At 36.5% G+C, this 20,812-nt stretch overlaps 2 protein-coding genes and 1 pseudogene across 6 annotated transcripts; 2 read left to right on the top strand and 1 right to left on the bottom strand.

Annotated features, from left to right (window-relative positions):
* The first annotated feature begins 2,914 nt into the window (after positions 1-2,914).
* On the top strand, positions 2,915-3,986 carry LOC147407991 (hevamine-A-like). Its single transcript, XM_086436810.1, has one exon. The coding sequence runs from the start codon at positions 2,972-2,974 to the stop codon at positions 3,854-3,856; it is 885 nt and encodes a 294-aa protein (XP_086292936.1). The 5' UTR covers positions 2,915-2,971; the 3' UTR covers positions 3,857-3,986.
* Positions 3,987-19,803, bottom strand: LOC147407989 (S-type anion channel SLAH3-like). 5 transcript variants are annotated; one of them, XM_086436806.1, is made up of 9 exons: positions 19,506-19,803; positions 19,289-19,379; positions 14,313-14,434; positions 14,071-14,160; positions 9,124-9,324; positions 7,303-7,815; positions 6,054-6,824; positions 4,938-4,969; positions 3,987-4,832 (listed from the first exon to the last, which is right to left on the bottom strand). In XM_086436806.1, exons 5-9 carry the CDS (start codon positions 9,184-9,186, stop codon positions 4,466-4,468), a joined length of 1,746 nt encoding a protein of 581 aa, XP_086292932.1. In that variant the 5' UTR covers positions 9,187-9,324; positions 14,071-14,160; positions 14,313-14,434; positions 19,289-19,379; positions 19,506-19,803; the 3' UTR covers positions 3,987-4,465. The 5 variants fall into 5 exon arrangements, with proteins under 5 accessions (XP_086292932.1, XP_086292931.1, XP_086292933.1 ...); XM_086436805.1 differs by lacking the exon at positions 14,313-14,434; XM_086436807.1 differs by lacking the exons at positions 14,071-14,160; positions 14,313-14,434 and having other exon boundaries at positions 19,289-19,414.
* Positions 10,722-12,065, top strand: LOC147407990 (putative protein phosphatase 2C 24 pseudogene; annotated as a pseudogene).
* Positions 19,804-20,812: the final 1,009 nt, after the last annotated feature.

The following is a 20,812-nucleotide window of genomic DNA, read 5'->3' as shown; positions in this document are numbered from 1 at the left end:
AATGGGTGGGTTTTACTAGTGGTGAACTCGATAGTAAATTGTAGTGATTTTGACAGTAAAAAATGTGAACTTGACACTAAATATAAAAAAAAAAAACTTTGAGTTTGACGATAATAAAAAGTGGGGAACTCGACAGTAAATAAAAAAGTAGTGAGTTCATCATTAAAGAGAAACCATTAAGAAAGAAAAAGTTTACTAAATATCCTATCAAGCTACCACATAAAACTTAAGGACTATTTAGAAAGAAACCCTTCCGCGAGGGTTCTTTAAGTAATTTTTACATAGCCAACAAAGTCTTGGTGACTTCCCAAGAGTCCTATGTTTTTTAAATAAATGATATATCCCTTGATCTTGGTATTCTTTGAGAGCTTGAAATAAAATGACTTAAATGCCCTCACCTTCAACCTCTGGCAACAACCCTGTCCTTTTCTCTTTAAAACTTGTGGTCTTCATTCTTTTCAGCGATACATACTTTAACTAATTAGACATCTTACTCTATCAACTATCTACAAGCTCTTACGATATTACCCAGTTGGGTGTGTTTGATTTAATGGAAAGTTAGTTTTCATGTATTTTGAAATCCAAGAAAAAATATGAAAAATGGGTAGGGTGGAATAAAAGTACTCAACCATAATACTTGGTTAATACCTTTTAATCTTGACAAGGCAAAATATTCTACGACAACAAAACAATCTCCTAATACCATTTATTTTTATTGAGGAGATTCAAAAAAGCAACACATTTTCAAGCATTCCACAGATTGATTGCAGAAAATGAGATCAATTTGTCTTTGATGCACAAAAAAGTGAACAAATTGTCATATGATGATATTTGTAATATAAATAATCAAAAGATGGAAAAGCTTAGAATCACAACTAAGCAATTGTTGACGGCCATTATTCCCAAAATACTGATCTGATGGGAAAGGTGCAACTATGATTATAAGAGGGTCACTGGTAGAACTGGGGCATGATACGTGAGCACGTGATATTTGATAGTGAAGGCGGATAACACAACACTCCCCCTTACCCATAAGGGTGGAATATTCCTTTGCGCACGTGACATTTAGGAGGGGAGGCGTATAACACAACACTCAACAGCAATCAAAATCTGGCATATCCCATTTCAACTGTAATTGGCAACTAATATTGGATAGTTTAGATGCACTTTTCGCTCTACCTCGAGATCCTCCTTTAGAATTCCTAGCCCGACAGATGGCCTGCAACAAGACCACTCTGAAAATCAAGTTAAAATTTAGTGCCGAGCTAATGAAGTGTTCTCTAGGAAGATTTTTTCTAGCCTTTTGTGTGAGTTGCCATCTGGTATTTATAGAGTTCTTGGTTTGTGGATTTCCTAGGATTCTTTTGATGATTTCTGTCGGAGTAGTTGTGCCTACTCCCTGATCTGTCAGCTACAGGAGTTGCTACACCTGACCTGTCATGGCTAGAGCATCAACCGATCTATCAAGTTGGCGTTGTCACATTTGATCTATCAAGTTTCACAAGCACCCGACTTACTCCAATAAAATGCGTGTGAAGGTAGGTTTTGATGTAGCTCGGTGTACTCTCCACTCGACTCGGAGAATCAGTTACGATTTTCTAAAATTGTCACATGTCAATCGCTCCAAGAAATACCCTCCACAAATAGTAAACAAAATTTAAATATTGAAATGAGTCAGGAAGTTCAATCATTTTTGTAGATTAGTAATCCACAAAAGACTTTGGAACTGGTTCCTATCATCGATCTAACAAAAATTTCAGAGCTTCATTGACTGACCCAATTGAAAGAAAAACATAAGGGAAAGGATTAAAAAACCCATTAACACAAAAAGTGCATACTAAAAAAAAAAAACATTTCCCATGGGGAACCAAATGCCTAAACCACAAAAAATAAAAATAAAAATAAAATCACGTAGAGATTTGTCGTGTCTCTTAACCCTTGGTTGTTTCACTAATTAGTCTCATTCTTCCGTCCTTTACATGCTATAAATTATTAAGATTATTGGCTTGTTGAAGAATAATGAAATTCAAGTGGGTCACTCATTAGTACTTCTCTATGTTGTAAACTTAGAAAAGTTTTTTATTCACTTGGATGAGTAAATTATATGACTCAATCCTTGACTCGAGTGAGTTTAACAAATATGTACTAAAATTATCATATATCAAAGAAATATTTTTATCAGTTGACTTGAGCTTAGACCCACGGCTCAATTAGTTGACAGATTGTAATGCAACTTTGAGATTGTGAGTTCAAGTCCAACAAAAAAATCATGTAGACTTAGCCCCATTTTGTGTCGACTCAAGGATTCTGAAAAATAGTTTTGGCTTATAAGCATGGTAGATTATTGTTTTTATTAAAAACTAGCATTCTCTTCTATACCAACACTACTGAAAAAAGAGAGGGTACTACTTTAGAGGGAATTGGTCCTCATTATTGTGGTAAGTAGCCATCATACTCAATTAACTGGCCTGAGTCAACTAACAAGTTAAAGAATTGACTCACCTTGTTGGATATTTGAGTTGATCGTAAAATTTTCTAGGTTTAAAACATAGAGCCAACCAACAAATGAAAGCCCATCCCTTGAATTTAATTAATCTCCAACAAGCCAAGAAACATAATAACTTCTAATAAGTAGAGGACAGAAGAATGAGACGTTTTAGGGAAATAAACAAGAGTAAAGAGACATGACAAATCTTTATAAAAAAAATTTATTATCCTATATTCGCCGTGGACGTAAAACCAACTAATTAAGATCTCAATCAAAATAGTGGGACTAAGCAACCCTTAATCCACGCATTCATTCCTGTTCTTAGCAAGCATAAGCACATTATGATTATTATCATAATAGTAGGGTCAAGGTCATCCTTCCACTATAAAAGTAGAACTCTCCAAGATGCTTCAACACAAAAATCACTTCAAACACACACACACACACACAAATCTTCAATCAAACTATTAGAGCTAGCCCGGCATGGCATTCCGATCATCCATGCTCTTCTTGTTGTTTCTTGTACTCGTTGTGGGTTTGGAAGCGGGTGGAATCGCCATCTACTGGGGTCAAAATGCGAATGAAGGAACCTTGGCGGAAACTTGTGCCACGGGGAACTATGCCTTTGTGAACTTAGCCTTCCTACCCACGTTTGGTAATGGACAGACCCCGATGATCAATCTTGCTGGCCATTGTGATCCATACTCCAATGGTTGCACTAGCCTAAGCGCAGACATAAAAGCATGTCAAAAGAAAGGCATCAAGGTGATTCTTTCTATTGGAGGTGGTGCGGGTAGTTATTCTCTCGTCTCCTCTGAGGATGCTAGGCAAGTCGCGACTTACCTATGGAATAATTTCTTAGGGGGTCAATCTTCTTCCCGTCCACTTGGGGATGCTGTTTTAGATGGAATTGATTTTGACATCGAGGGGGGAACTAATCAACATTGGGATGATCTCGCAAGGTACCTTAGTGGCTATAGCAAGCAAGGTAAGAAAGTGTACTTGACGGCAGCACCCCAATGCCCTTTTCCCGATGCATGGGTCGGGGGTGCCCTAAAGACAGGTTTATTTGATTACGTTTGGGTCCAATTCTACAACAACCCTCCTTGCCAATATGCAGCCGGTGATGTTGCCAACCTTGAAGATGCATGGAAACAATGGACCTCTTCCATCCCTGCCACCAAGATTTTCTTAGGACTACCCGCCGCTCCTGATGCAGCAGGAAGCGGGTTTATTCCAACTGGTGATTTGACTTCGACCGTGCTTCCCGCCATTAAGGGTTCAAGCAAATATGGAGGTGTGATGCTGTGGTCTAAGTATTATGATGATCAAACTGGATATAGCTCCTCTATCAAGAGCCATGTCTAAATTCTGAATGTTTGAATGCTTGATGTAAATGTTCAAATCTCTCATACTATCATACATGTATCCACCCCCATCTACATGTACTTCTTTATGTATCAATGTTGCAAAATAAATATATTAACATATTAAATCATGCAGGCAAACCATATAGATTCTATTTTAACATAATGGATTGAAATGTTGCGATATACATCCACATTAAGGACAACTCTCAGGACACCTGGTTCTTTTAACATGATGTCCACATGGGTCCTCTGAACTGGAGTACAAATTGAATTATAGACTACAAATCGACCAACTTTTACACCCAATCTTCTCTGGAGAGAAATGATCCAAGGAACATCTTCAAAAATCAGCCAACATTCGCAATGAACTTCAAATGACACACATAGATGATCTGTTTTCTCTACAAACCAAAAGATAACATGATCAACGGACATTTTCCGGAATGCTCACATCATATCGTTTCTGTCCAAAATGTAATTGATGGTCCAATGGGTTGATTTGTGGTGCAGAATATCTCCTAGGTAGGAATCTTGGTTCCATTGGCAAACATTCTTCAGTCTATCACAAACAATCTCACATGGAAAAAATGTCATGAACCAAACCTGATCATATTTTCTCAGTACCATTTGACAAAGAAGCTTCAATGTCTCTGTCATCTGAGCTTGCAGATTTCAGGGACTGTTCAACGTCTTTGGTAACTGAGCTTGCAGATCTCAAATGGAACCACTTCTTAGTTGTCTTTGGCCTTCTTCGTGAAATGGCAATGGCAACATCATTGGGGAAGAGATCACGTAGCACAATGGCATGGAAGATGGTCGAAATAAGAAGAGCTGTTACTGTGAGGGTAGAAATGGCAGAGAGAATGACTGACAGAGACCGAGTGATTGGATTTGTGACTGCACTTGAATATTCGATGGTTGCTATTGAAGCCCCCGTCATTGGAAAAGTATAGGCCCACCATGCCAGTGAGAACCTGAGTTGGGATTTTTTTTAAAAAAAGTTGAACTTCAGGAAGGTGGCCCCAAGTTGAAATGATAGAAAATGAAGAAGTTACATAGAAATATCAGTCATACTATACCTGAACCCACGGAAGAAATTAACCCGAACAGCCTTTAACACGTCAGGAAATGAAATCAAGAAGAAAAAAGTCAAGTTAGAGAATCCTTCTAAAAGAATAGAAACATTTGATATCATTAGGAATTCTTTTGTTTTTTTTTTTAAATAATAATAGTTAGTGTATTTGTTTTTACTATTAAAGAAAGTGAAAGACGGTCTAGCTGACCATCAAAGAGAAGGCTCCCCCCCCCTGAGAAACAAATTGCATCCCACTTGAACAGAAAGTCTTCACAGAAGACACCCTTGAGTTCCTCAAACAACTTGTTATGTAGGAGGAGATCCTCCATACCTGTTATGTTGAAGTACATAATGGTGCATATACCCCATCAGACAGATCCTTCAAAGGGTTTTCCAAAGCCAAAAATTGACCGGATCAGATGATCTAACCATCCAATCTTAGACTTCTTTTATGGACCATCCTTTTATCTGTTTGTCCGAAGATGAAGTAGATTCAATGATTTGATCTTGGGTCTAGATCACCCTCTAGGTGAGATCCATGAAATAAATGATTGAACTCCTTCTAATCATGGTTACAGGAACTGGTTTTTGGGATCATATTGGTACCCACTGAATCCAATTGACTCAGACAATCTAATCCAATTTAGAGAAGTCAAATTCTCCCTGACCGGTCCAACAATTTCTACATCAGTTGAAAAATATATGTATATATTTCAAAAATACTCGTTCCGTTTGATATAAACTAGATTAATAGATGCTACAATCACAACATGTCATTTTAAACCAATCATAAATATTTAAAATCGTAAAAATAATTTTTGCATAAAAGACAAAAAAGAAAAATGCTGAACCTAACTAAATTGTCGATTCAAACGAGTTTCCAATAAACCAGCCAAGCTTTCAAAAAATCGGACAAATAGACTGGAATTCGGGAACGTCAGAGAGCAATTCATAGTGGAAAAGCTTGGTCACCACCAAAACCATTCCGACTCACCCAAGACAACTCGAAGTCATCAAAGTTTTAAAACCATGTTACCAACTGTCTTGACCCAAGAAATCAACCAATGAAGAATGTGCAGAGATAAGATCCTGAATGAGTTGTGAAGGTAAAAAGACTTGCCAGTGAAAAATAAAGGAACATGGCGATGAAGTAAGAAATCCTCGCCCCATAATCAAACGTCCCGTAAATCCTTCCCCATGCCACAGAAGCAACACTGGGTGCGGCAACAAACAAAAAGAACACTGGATGCAGCTCTTTTGGGAGTGTATCGTTAGTCGGAAGCCTCTGGTAGAGGGTTACCAATAGTACTACATAGTGAGCCAATCCGACAGCAAAGAAAAAGATAGGCCCTTCTTTTAGTTCCATGGATGCACCCAACAATGCCCCAACAAAGTTCCCAACTACGGAAAGATAGTTGGAAGGATTGGCCACCTTTGAAAGCCTTCGTTGACCTCCTGACATCCATTGTCCATAGATTTTAAGCTCGAGACAGAAGATTGGAGTCATGAGAATATACCAAAGAGCTGGGTGCAGGGATTTGGAAACAGATGGAGGTAGTCCGAGTGCTATGAATAGGAAAGCTATCCATGGGGCAAAGAAGAAGTTGACCCGGATTGGGTGGAAATACTCACGCCGAACAGCTTCAAAATAAAAGATGATTTTTAGGGAGTAGATCGAGAAGATAATGGCTGTGAGAGCAACTGAGATGCACCAGAGGACGAGGTTGATGTGTAGGCTGATGTGGAGGAAACTCGTGGATGGAGAGGTAGCAATGGTTTTCCATAGAATGGCTTGACTGCCAACTCCGAGACATATACCGAATGATGAGATAGGATAACGGAGAAGGAATGGCCACTGCTTGTCTACTGGAAGGACCAACTCCTCCAATGCCTGAGAAAAAATAGAGTAAGACTAATGATCAGTTAGTTAGAAAGAGAACAGAAAACATACACAAATTACCAATGAACATAACTTTCATTAACAAGAAAATATAGGTAATAGACAAAAAACATTGATAAGGTCCAAATTTCATCACATCCAGGTCATTAAAAATAGTTCTTTACTTGACTATCAAAAAGAAAGCTATTTTGATCAGATGGTTAGGATACTTCTGAATGGTGTAAATTTCTGGGTGGTGACCTAAAAAAGTAGGCATGGGCACATGGATGCACACACAAACTCACCCGCCTGCAAACGTGTTTCCACTCCACGCAGCTATGCATATACATGTACATAACTAAGGTGGCATGTTAGCTTTCTAGTACATGCAAATTCAATTGGTTAGGTGTTCTATTACTATAATACAATGCATAATCATGTACAGGGTAAGCATCTTAAGTGAATTGGTAATCTTAGGAAAAGCACATACCCTTAAAGAATCCAATTCGGGCCCTTCTAAGGCATCAAAGTAGCGGTCCACAGGTAAAGCCTCAATCTCAGAATTCTGTGAAACGTCAACCTCAACTTCAGGTTCCAGCTGCTTTCCACGTAAATGTGAAATCTGCAGCTCAAGTTTTCCGGACCATGTTTTGAAAGAGTCAAACCGCTTGTCCTTTAACCTATTAGTCCTTGGATTCGTCCGTAGTATCTCTGAAGGATCGGGAAATTTCCCCTTCACAATTGGATCGGCATATGCGGTACCTGACGGTATGGGCTGAGAATGAAGCTTTGCTTGTTTTGGCTGTTTGGTGTTGGCAACAGTGGATGTGGCAAGCAAGCTTGGATTGCCATGGCGGACATTTGCACCACCTTCATCACTGAATAGAAGTATTCTAATCCACAAAGGAAAAGAAGGATTGCAGATTGAAAAAGAACGTTTACAGTTAGAGTCGTCGATGTGAGATGAATCAGCATGATTCTGTAAATCTTTTGTTTCAGTTACCTATGGTAAATGGTGAAAACAAGGAACAACTCAATGTCAAAACCAGTATAATTTTTCCTGTTTGAGCACATATACACATCAAATAATAATAATAATAATAATAATAATAATTTAAGGACCAACAATGGCCAAGCACACCACACAGCCCATGCCCACAAGATGTGAGACTGCTGTGACTTTTCTGATGTATTATGTAGCAAAGAAAGTTTGTTTCTGTTTTTGTTTTTTTACTGGTAAGAATATTTTATTTTTGAAAAAGAGAATCAAATATTCCTGCCTAGTAGATCAAAAGGGCAGTATGACAGTTGCATAGCAGAAAGCATGGGATGCATAAAGGGGGCAGCACGCCAGTGGGTCCCACCTTGGAGATCTTTGAGGCAACAAATCAAGATGATTGTAACCATCCAATTTACAAAGCATCATCTGGCTCATCAATCTGATGGTTTAAATAATGTAAAAAACGGATGGCAAGGATGACAGTTCAGGAAAATTTTGGCCCAGGAGATCTGGTCGGGAGTAAGAATTAGGACTCAGTATAGAAACTTGACTCAAATTGAAATCCGTACCACTTGCTGGTGATTCAGCTGAGTTAACACCGGTTTTTATGATCTATTCTAATCAAACGTGTGTTAGTACCTCACAAAATTATATCTAAAGTCTGGACACTCCAAAATCGAGAAAAGTTTGGTGAGTCTTTTGTTGCTTGTGTCGAATTTGGAGTCCATAGGAAAGAAGAAGATGAAAAAGAGTGGGATCAGCCGTAGAATAGCTGATCTGAGAAGTTTCAACAGCCAACCACATTGGGCTTCTCAAATCGGCTATTCTACACGCGGGCTTCTAAAGGATTTTAGGAGGGCTTCCTCTATTGAAGAGAAATTCAGATACCCCAAGCACTGAAGAGATATTTAGAGTTGCCACCAGAGAGTTGGAACGGTTATTTCCAGGTACTTGGAGAGGGCTTCAATTTGGGACTAATTAGTATAGTTTAGAAGTTCTTGAGGGATGGGAAAATCTCTATTGTATTTATACATTTTGCATAATGAAAATTCTAGATTATCGGCACACGTGTTGCCCTTTTATTGAAACCATATGAGTTACTAAAGGTTTGTAATAGTCTTGACAAATAACAGAGGAAAACTTTTATGGTGTTCTTTTTTTCTCTTGGTTCTTTCTCAGGCATTAGAGGAGTAGCTTACATTTATGCTAACCGACAGGAAATCCAAGAATATATGAACTAATAATTGGTTACATTCGAGCACGTAGGACCTACTACTTATTCAGAGGCAGTCCACTAAAAGTATTACTTACTTTAGCTACAGCAAGATCAGGATCAGAAGTTGGAGCCAAAGTTGTTTGACAATGATGATTCATTCTACTAGTCTCTTCAATATTATCAAAGCTGGCCACTGCTTTGGACGTTATACATTTGAAAAGGGATGGAAGATTTTCAGAGAATCCTCCTTCACTAAACCCAGATTTTGACCATTTTCCATGACGAAGCAACCATACCTACAACATGTAAACAGTTTCAGTTAAGTAAATAAAGGATGGAGAATGTCATAATTGAAAACAATTTTAAATAGAATGAGAACAAGCAGATGTTGCTTCATATAGTATATAATATTCTTATTTTTCAACTGATGCAGGCATCAAAAAAGAAAAATATATATCAACTAGACCAGGAAAAACTCTCTAATTTTTCATTAGAAGGAATATAGCATTTTAACTTATCTTCTCATTGATTTATGTTAAACTGATGCAAGGCTGATATGATGGAAACGGAAAGAAGCACATAACTCTAATTATCCTTGACAGAATGGTGGTGGTGGGGGTGTGTATGGGTGGGAAAGGGAAGAAAAAGCTGACAAAAGAGAGGATCATAATATTCTTATTTCCAAAACAAAACAAAGAAGGAACGACTAGGGTTGGTGCTGGTGTTACGAATTACAAAACAAGTACAATGGTTCCAAAGTGAACATCTAGAGAGAAAAAAATGAGACATCTTTTAAAGGAAACAGAATAAGCATAGAACTCTAGAGAGTCCCAATATCGGCAAGGCTAACTGCCACTTTATAGTCTTTCCTGTGACTGCAGAATTGCTAGGGGAGACCTGTAGGATGCTGAAGCATCAGTTAGAACTCTTTGTAATCATCCAAGGTGAAAAGCAAACAATTCCACCAAACATAAATCCCTGTTCTTTTCATTCTTTCTTTTTCCTCTCTTAACTATAGAGCAGGCTCCCTCATCCCATGTAGAAGCCAAAAATTAGTACTGATCACTATTTTAGCTTATTTATTACGAGCATACTTTTTTTTTCTTCAGTGAATGATTAGAAAGGGAAAGATCTCTCAAGGCATCTGAGGGGTCATTTGATAACCATTATCATAAACAATTATGGAGTAAAAAAAATAAATTGTGACTCTTATAATCTTATTATGGAGACTATTTGGTGAGTTTGGCAAGCACATAGATAATCAATTATTAGGTAATGATAACCAAAAAATAAAATGAAATAAACTTCATAAACGGAAAAAACTTATTTGCATTATTGCATTATAATACAGAGAAAACTCTCTATCCCACCAACTTTAATCTTGGCACCGAAAACCTCTCTTTATCATTAATGTCTAATCCCATCTTAACCCCAAAGGATTGGTGAGATGGTCAAGACTATGCCTCAGAAAGCGGAGGTCATGAGATCAAATCACCCCTTAGGGGCCACCCTCAAGGATTTATCCCAGAAATTACCCGGTGCGTGTGGGGGAAGGGACCGTGCATGCCTGAGGATTAGTCAGGTGTTCTAAGAGGCCCAAATACCTCGGTTTCAAAAAAATGAACGTCCAATCCTGTTAAAATCCAACTGATCACTACTAGAATCCAATTGATCAATTGAATTGTAGCCAAAAATGGATCCTTTCTCTCTCTATTACCATGTTCTTGTTGGTGGATGCGGTGGGTGGGTGAGGTTTGGCAAGGAAGAGAGCTCTTTCATTGTCCAAACCCTCCTCTATTCTTCGGCAAACTCTCACCCATCATCCACTGTTGTCAGCAAAAAAGAAGCAAAATGAGAAAGAGAAACGTGGGGTGATGGTGCTGGGGCAGGGTTGAGAATTGAGAGGAAAGTTGCCAAAAATATCACTGGTAACATTTTTCAAGAATTGAGTCTCATAATGGTTTTTTTAGAGATCACCCAATGAGGCCTAAAATTTATCATGTCAGCTTGCTTACATACGCAAAACATAGTTTAAAAACTGTTTGTAAGGAACTTCTTTGGAAGGGAAATCTCAGTGATTTACTTTTCCTTGTCCAAGTTTCTACCAGTAAAAATTTCAGTAGGAAGACAATAGAAAGCTAGATATTTTTAGGATGTAACTTCTATTTGTTTTTTAAGATATTTCTATGAAATTTTCAAAGAGAGAGAGATGATAAGTTTGGAGGTCCAACTCAAAACCAATTGGCAATGAGTGGAGAGGCCCAGGAGCTTATAAGGAGAGAGACAAGGTAATGAGTGTCCGATGTGGGACTAAACACAACACGCCCCCGCACATGTGGGCCAGACTGGGCCAAAGTACGTGGAGATATGAATTGGGTGACGTGCAGGAGAGAAAGGCCCGCTCTGGGGTCCAACTCAAAACCAATTGGCTATGAGTGGAGAGGCCCAGGAGCTTATAAGGAGAGAGACAAGGCAATGAGTGTCCGATGAGGTGGCATTAACCGCATGTGTATGCAGGAGCATTGGAGCTCCATGTGGATGCGATCAAGAGGGACTGTCGTCGGAGATTGTTGGGTCCACTGCTGTTGTTGCTGTTCTGACACCTCATCACATTCTTGTTGCCAACTGTGGCGATTCTCGAGCTGTTCTAAGCCATGGAAGGAGACCTATTCCTCTGCCGTTCCATCATAAGCCTATAGTAATCTCGGATGAACTAGCAAGGACTGAAGCTGCGGGTGGGAGAGTTATCTATCTGAATGTCCCACGAATTCTAGGAATTCTTGCCATGTCCCACGCACTAGGAAACAAGTATCTAAAACCTATAGTAATCTCGGAACCCGAAGTAAGCTTCATAGAAAGGACACCAGAAGACGAATGCTTGATCCTTGCAAGCGATGGTCTATGGGATGTCCTATCAAACGAAATGGCTTGTGACATTGCCCATAGGTGTCTCTTTGAGGCAAGTACATCAACAACTGCAGCAGAACTCAACACTCTGCCTTCTACGGAGACTACCGAAGAAAATTCTATTGAATAGGTTTACCAATCACGGTGTTCACTTGTAGCTGCACTGCTCACTAGGCTTGCATTGGGACGTAAAAGCGCTGACAATATCAGTGTCCTTGTCATTGACTTGAGAAGAGGTTGACGAGGTAAAGAAAGAAGTTTATATTATAGTAGAGAGATGTATACAGGTTCAATAATGCAGAACTCCATGTATAGAGGCAAAACTTTGATAACTGGATTTTGGGTTTTAGCTTTTGGGGAAGATTATATGTTCTTCATCCCTTCTCCATGTATTTGGTGGGTCCAACCTTGGAATTAATGTAGGTCATATAGAGAAACTCAACAAGAGATTCCGGTAAACCAACCAACAGGAAGGAAAGAGATGGAAAATAGTTTGAATCCATAATAAACAATACTAGCATGTCAGGGGGCAACCCCCATCCATCAGCACTCTAGTTTGAGTATAACATATGAGCGCTTAGTTAATGATCTTAAGCACTAATTCTACCAAAGTTACCTGAAGGAGACGACTAGGAGAAAAAAAAAAATTGATATTGGTCATACCGTGATGTGTTTTGTTTTGTCTGGTTCAAATTCTATGCTCTAGTAGCAAATAAATTTGGCATATCCAGGGGAAAAGTATATTTAGATGGAAACCAATTTGTAACACTTCTGGGTTCAGATTCAACAATAAATTGTCCATGCTTTTTGCCCTTATTTCTACATAACTTTCCTACTTTTCTTGTGATTAGATTACAAATTCAAGGCAACCTTTTGTATCCCAGCCAATGTAAGAGTATTTAGATATCATAAATCTCTCTACACAGGGAGCATTTAGATATCATATACGGTGGCTTAATATCAGAAGAACATAGAGATTCTAAAAACAGAATCAGATAATAAAACAGAACATAATATCATGGCAGCAAACCATAGAACAAATCAGATAGTCAAAATATCTGAAATAAACCTATCATACACTCAATTGTATCAAATACCATCCAGAATTAGCAAACCTTAGCTGCACACTCATACAAAGCCAACCAACACACCTGGTAATTGCTATTTCTAGTAATTATAAAACTAAAGTTAATTTCTTTTAAAAAATATATCATTTTTCTAGTAATAGAGTTTATTAAGATGCAGCAAAGAAACAAGAGATGATATGATCAAATTAGTAAAACTTAACCAAAGTTCGACAATAGAACATTCTGATACAAATGTGAGCATATGATTAACAAAGAAGGGTGATCAGAGTCTCTTTCACATAGTTGTTCTAATCAACCTAGTTTTGATGCTTGGACGCAAGGTCTAGGGATCCCAGTACAGATGACCGATTCTGCCAGCTAATTCAATATGAATCAAACCCATTAGAAATCTTTTAACTTAAAAACAACTGGAATCGAATGGATTAGTCTATTACAAATGAGACTTCAGATAACTAGCTGATACTTTGTAATTCAGCCAAACCTCAAGATACCGGAGGAGCTCATTGATGCAAACCAATTCCATAAAATATTTTCACGTGCAGGCCTTCTCAAAAACTTTATAATTAAACCAAGATTCTAAACTATCCATCACATCCAAGTTTCAACTTTCAACTACATGAATATTCACCACATTTTAAAATGAATGTGTATAAGAAAACAATACACCGCCCATCTAAACATGCTACAGATTTATTCTAATATTAATATAATTCAGAGCTAAGCATCAAACAAAATAAAACTTCTACCTGATTCATACTCATAACCTCTTCCTAGTATTTTAAAACATGGCTACTTGACAAAATCCAGGGTTTTCAAAAAAAAAAATTGGAATTAAAAAACAAAGAGAAATACAAAACACAATACAAATGTCAAACGTAATACCAAATGAAGCATTTTCTTTTTTTAAGTTTGTCTTTTTAAAATAGATCAATCAACTAGAGGACAAATAATATTTAAATTCAACATATTAAATAGAGAAGAAGGAAACAAATTGCAGTTGAACTACTACACAATTATCAAAGCTACATAAGAATTAATTTTGATTACCTAATAATGGATAGATATGATTCATTTCAATTTAAGCTTCTTGCACGATCAATTCAGAAAACGCCGCTTTCAAACATATGATCCTTACCCCTAACATCACATATAAACAAACCAACAACAAAGACCCAGCACATGAAACAGTCAAACATCTAATGCGGATTATATACTGATCAGTAGGAATTGCCACATACAGCAAAAAAAATTAGGAATAATAAAATGATCCAACAATTGATTTGACTCACCAATATGTCGGGTTCTCAAACCCTAAATTTCCGAGTAGTTTATGCTCTCTTGAGCTAGAAATCATTTGGAGGATTTTTTTTGTCATTAACTATTTTGATCCTAAGATCTTGGAATCATAATCCTGTCCAATCATAATTAGAAGATTCTCGAATAATTTGCTTCTTGAACAAATATATAAGAAAATCAATTCAAATTTCACAAACAAACAAAACATCATAAACTAATGAATACTAACGGATAAGTCATTTTATAATTTATCAACCACGCGGATTGAAAGAAAAAAATTCACAAAAATCTTAAGATCCTACAACATTCATCACTACATTTGCTTATTTTCAAACAATCCAATTGCCAATTCTGGTGGCAATACCACTCGATCTCAATCCTTCAAAATCATATACCAATCAGTCTATATCTATCTCTCCATCAATTTATCCATCTAACACACAGAGGTTGATTCGGTACTTATACATTGAGTTGGAATGGAAGGAGAGAGTAGTGTATGATTTTGATCTTAGGTCCATTTTGGCCTGATTCAAGCCTAATTTGATTTTCGAGTTATAATTAAGTAGATTTATTATTTATATAATCAAAATAATTAGTGTTTTGGATAAAATGCAAAAATCTAATTAGGATAATTTGCCAAAGGTGGGATTCGAACTCGCCTACTCACGAAGACCAGAACTTGAGTATGGCGCCTAAGACCCTCGGCCATCCTGACTTATTTTGAAAAAAGCAACAATTTTTTTAATAATATCGATCCTATACCACAAAATAAATTACTGGATCAGAACATCCGGGCTATCAGTGGATCGGATTAGACCCAACCCGGTCCAATTTGATATGATAACTTCTGATCTTGATCTAGGATTCGGATTTCCATAAGATTCGATTTGATAATCTATTGGATCTGTCAGGAAACATACCCCAATCAGATAAATGTTAGAACATATGTAAATTTATGAAGTTTATTTAGATTTTGTATATCAAATCGGATTTGATTCAACCTGATTGTCATTGGCTCAGATTTGGATATCCTAATGCTGAGATCTGATAAAAATCCAACTTGGCAAGGGTCTGATCAAATTCTTATCAGACAGATTAGTCCAAACCATAGCCCTGATCTGATCAAGACCCAATTCATGGACTGTCCTACATGACAGAATTATATATTGTCCATCAAGGTCAAACTAATTGAACTGTATATCAAATCGGATTTGATTCAACCTGATTGTCATTGGCTCAGATTTGGATATCCTAATGCTGAGATCTGATAAAAATCCAATTTGGCAAGGGTCTGATTAAATTCTTATCAGACAGATTAGTCCAAACCCTAGCTCTGATCTGATCAAGACCCAGTTCATGGACTGCCCTACATGACAGAATTATATATTGTCCATCAAGGTCAAACTAATTGGAGCAGTCAAGTTGACCTATGACAACAAGAGATGGCATTAATAAATAAATTTAATTAAAAAATAAAATTTGGAAAAAGCAATCAATAAAAATTGTCAGATATAAAATAACTCATCTAATGAATCTTCTTATATATGCGACTTGGAAAAGTATAACCTTAAAGTTTTCAAGCAGATTTAAACTTCAAATCATATCTTGCTTTTCAAGAGTTATGCTTCCATTATGTCTTCTTGTTATAAGTAACTAGAAGGTGGCATGTGCAAACACACATGTATCCAGAGGGCTTATCAGTAAACTAAAATATTAATTAAAGGTTAGTGGATATTACACAATAAAAAGGATATTTTGAAATTTTAAAAACTAACCAACGTGATTCTCTAGGGTCGTGAGCTGCAATTTTCTTGGTTTTTGACCAAAATGACCCTGATTTTATTAGGTTTCAATGTAAAGGTGGGGGCATTTGTGGGATCCAAAATTTATAATGAGAGAGGGTGGAGTAGAAGTGGTTTGACACCAAAATTTAAGTCGTCATAAATGCCCCCACGTTTGTATTTAAATTTAATATAATCAGGGTCATTTTAGTTATAAAAAAAAAAAACCAATAAACTTGTAGCACGTGACTCTAGAGAATCACGTTGGTTAGTTTTCAAAATTACAAAATATCCTTTTTACTATGTAAAATTCACAAACCCTTTAATCAATGTTTTAATTACAAATAAGCCCTTTTGATACATGTGCGTGTGCATATGCCACCTTCAAGTTATAATAGTAAAGATGCTACAACGTCTCCATTTAAATACCAACCAAGCTATCCCATGCATGTTTCCATCAAAAAGAACTGGAAGCCATCAAATAACCCTAAGGTACTCCAGGTTAGAGCAATAATCAGATTAGATTCATATTGAGGATTTGGGTCAGAATAAGGATCTAGTTTGATAATTTATCAGAACGATTTTGGATCAACCATGCCCCAATTCATTAAAGATTTGGTCAGATAACATCCGAGATATGATGTATATATATATATATATATATAGGGTCGGGTTCCTGCAACACACATTGCGACACACATATAGACAACGTGTTTGTCTTATATGGGCAAAAATGTTTGGAATGGGCTGATTTTTTGTGAGGATGATCTCTGTGATGAGGGGATCATCCTGGCAAAAAATCATCCCATTCCAAAACTTGTAACCCCATCAAAATTGATTTACAAAAATTGGACGGTCTATAATTTTTCAACAAAAATTGGACGGTCTAGAAGTTTCATAATGAACTGATTTTTGGCAAGGATGATCTCCTCACCACAGAGATCATCCTCACAAAAAATCAGCCCATTCCAAACATTTTTTCCCATATAAGACAAAACACGTTGTCTATATGTGTGTTGAAATGGTTGTCGTTTGAACCTGACTCATATATATATATTTTATATATATCAATTTTGATTTAACCCTATCAGATTCTGATCCAATTGTAATCAGATGGGATGTGGGTCCAAATAATAAGATCTGGTAAAGAACCAACCCAACAAGCATCAGATTGGGTCAGGATTTGACCCAATCCTTGTCACATTTAACAGTTTTTCAGAGAAGTACAAAATTATCAAACCTATAACAAGTGTACAACAACAACATAAAGGCCTTATCCCAGAGTCTATAAAAAGAGTGCAACCATTAAAAAAGGCGCATTAGAATTTGATTCATGAATTGATTTACAACAAAACTGGATCCATTAGCAAGTTCTTGTCAAGATGTTTCAAGTAGTATCCATATTAACTGTTTTGATCTAATTATGACATTAACATCTAATGTAGTCTACTATTTATGATTTAATATGTTTGTCTACGTTTATTTTGGAACCCTGATACATAGAGTTGGGGGGGGGGGGGGGGGGGGGGGAGAGGGGGTATAAGTATAACTACGTAGGACATGCGGACCAAGGAAATACCGTCACGTGGCCATTATGGTAAGGTATTATGATCTTAAAACCACTGGCATTGCCTATTTAAGGTTACTCACCAAGAAAACAGTTGATCTGAGTGAGTCATGTGTTGACTCCACCCACTCATTTGGGAGGACACAGCTCACGAGACATTAGGTAGAACCCAAACACTTGGCCAAAAAGTTAGTTCGTTGAGAAAACAATCCAGAATTAGTCAAAGACTAAGGGTGCGTCCTAGATGGAAAATTTCCTAAGGCCTGTAGGATCCTAATTAGAATGGGATAATCAATTCAAATTAGAAAGAGATTAACACAAGAAAGAATTGCAATTCTATGCATAATCATGAGGATATACATAGAAAGATCCTAATTGAAATAGGATATGAGTACATGCGCAGGATTATCAAGAAAAAGTTACCAATACAAGAAGAATTCTGAAAACCTATAACTGCAAGTATGGACACACAGGTAAAAGACTTTTAAATCCCGTGCTCAACTTCAATCCTTCTGAAATTCTACAATGGAACATTCTGATACAAACATGAGCATATGATTAAGAAAGAAGGGTGATCAGAGTCTCATTCACATAGCTATTCTAATCAACCTAGTTTTGATGCTTGGAACCAAGGTCTAGGGATCCCAATACAGATGACCAACTCTGCAAGCTAATTCAATACGTATCAAAGCCATTAGAAATCTTTAACCATAAAATAACTGGAATCAGAAGGATTTGTCTAGTACAAATCAGACTTCAGACAACTAGCTGATACTTTGTAATTCCAACCAAGCCTCAGGATACGAGAGGAATGCAAACCAATTACATATAATGGTGTCACGTTCAGGCCTTCACAGAAAATTTATAATTAAACCAAAATTCTAAACTATCCCTCACATCCAAGTTTCAACTACATGAATATTCATGTGCAGGTCTTCACAAAAACTTTATAATTAAACCAAGATTCTATACTATCCATCGCATCCAAGTTTCAACTTTCAACTTCATGAATATTCGTCACGTTTTAAAAAGATGATGTGTACTAAAAACAATACACAGACCATCTAAACATGCCACCAATTTGTTCCAAGATTAATATAATTCAGAGCTAAGCATCAATCATAATAAAACCTCTACCTTATCGATACCCAGACCCTCATCCTAATATTTAAAAACACATGGCTACTTGACAAAATCCAGAGTTTTCAAAAGCAATGTAGTAAACAAAAGAGAAGCGCAAAACACACTACAAATGTCAACGTAATACCAAATATTCAAACAGACATGCTTAATGTTGATTCTATCAATAACCCAACTCGACTTTCAAATATCCAAAAAGGAAACCCAACTACCCATCCCCAACTTCATCATAATTCTCCTCTAGAACAACTAATCTGCATTAATATAAAAAACACTTCTTTTTGTCAGAATTGGTAGATTGCACCGAGATTGTCTAATTAAAAAGAATCTTCCTTGGCACTCTTGCTTGTGTGTGTTTGTGTGTGTGTGTGTGTGTGTGAAACAATATTTAAATTCTACATATTAAATAGTGAAGAAGAAAACAAATTGCAGTTGAACTATTAAAAAATTGTCAAAGCTACAAAGAATTAATTTTGATTACCTACTAATCGACAGCTAAGACTCCTTCAAACCCAAGCTTGTAGCACAACCAATTCGGTACCCTTCCGCTTTTGCACGTATGATCCATATCTCTAAAATCAGATAAAGAAAACAACAACAAGAAAGACTTTATACTACAGATCAGTAGGAGCCCACTCATCCAGGGAGATAAAAAACAACAAAATAATAAAATGATCCAACAATTGATTGTGACTCACCAATATTCAGGTTCCCAAACCCTAAATTTCCGAGAAGTTTCCCCAATTTTAATAGAGAATCACCATCATTGCGAGTTCTAGCTCAAGAGAATCACTTCTAAATGCAGAATTTAAGTATTAAAATGTATAAAGAGTGGATGAACTAAACTAAAACGCTTTGTAAATTGTAATTGAAAAAACACCCAAATTTTTTTTTGGAAAAAGTGGTTTTTTGCATGGACTAGTTGGATCAAAGCGAGAAACTTGTATCAACAATTCTCTCTTCCGCAAAATTTGTAGAGAAAAACATTACTATTGCAAATAGAGTGTGATAATCAGACCACCAACGAAGTGTATCCGGAGGAGTGTAGATCTTCGGTTCCAGCACATGCCACGTCAGTGGAGTCAATTGAGTATGCCAGGTGGGTGGAGTCATATAATCATTACTTGGATTTTATTGACTTAAAAACAGAAAAAACAAAAAACAAAAAACCATCCCTTTTCGAAACATAATTTGTCTTATACGACTTAAAAGTAGGTATGATTTTCTCATCAAAAATCAGTCCAATCCAAAACTTTTAACTCATTGAGGACAAATTTTGACTCTCTAATATTAGTTGCCATACGGACTCATATATGATATAAGGGATAGGTTTTCGATTTGATTTGATTCTATAAGCCTTGAATCAAATTAATCAGTTCTCCATTTTTTTAACTTAGAGTCATCGAGTCGCAATTTGTTCTAAATCGAATTAAAATAATCCAAAGCTATTGATTTTGTTTGGTTCTCGATTTGAATCGAACTAAATTGCACCCCCTAGTAAGTGGCTAAGAAAATATCTAAAAATTATTGTTTAAAAAAAATTAATTAAGAAAATTGTAAAAGTTGTCATAAATCTCAAAAGAATTGGTGAATTTTGGCAACAAAAATTATAAAAAATCATTTTGTGTTCCTACGACATTCATCCCTACATTCGCATCATCGAACAATCCAATTGTGATCCCTTATTATGTTCTCCCTAATATTACAAGTCATTTTTCATTCATCGTCACCAGAAAATATTGATGATACCATTCAATCTCAATCCTTCAAAATCATATATAAGTCTATATATCTCTCTCCATCAATTATGTTAGGATCAAGTGATCCAATGTTAGTGTAACTGTGGATTTAAGTCAAAAGAAAATTATAGAGAAAAAACATCAAAAAAGCACACACCAATTTTAACATGGAAAATCTCCTAATAAAAGGAGGAAAAAACATAGGCCTGAAGTTGATAAAATCTCTCACTTATCAAATATTACAATATTTACGAAATCAATCCAAC

The sequence above is a fragment of the Akebia trifoliata genome, chromosome 3 (genome assembly GCF_017979445.1).
Source record: "Akebia trifoliata isolate Shusen 1 chromosome 3, ASM1797944v1, whole genome shotgun sequence".
NCBI classification, from domain to species: Eukaryota; Viridiplantae; Streptophyta; class Magnoliopsida; order Ranunculales; family Lardizabalaceae; genus Akebia; species Akebia trifoliata.
The sequence above is the reverse complement of the archived record's forward strand: the minus strand, read 5'-3'. Positions and strand labels throughout refer to the sequence as shown.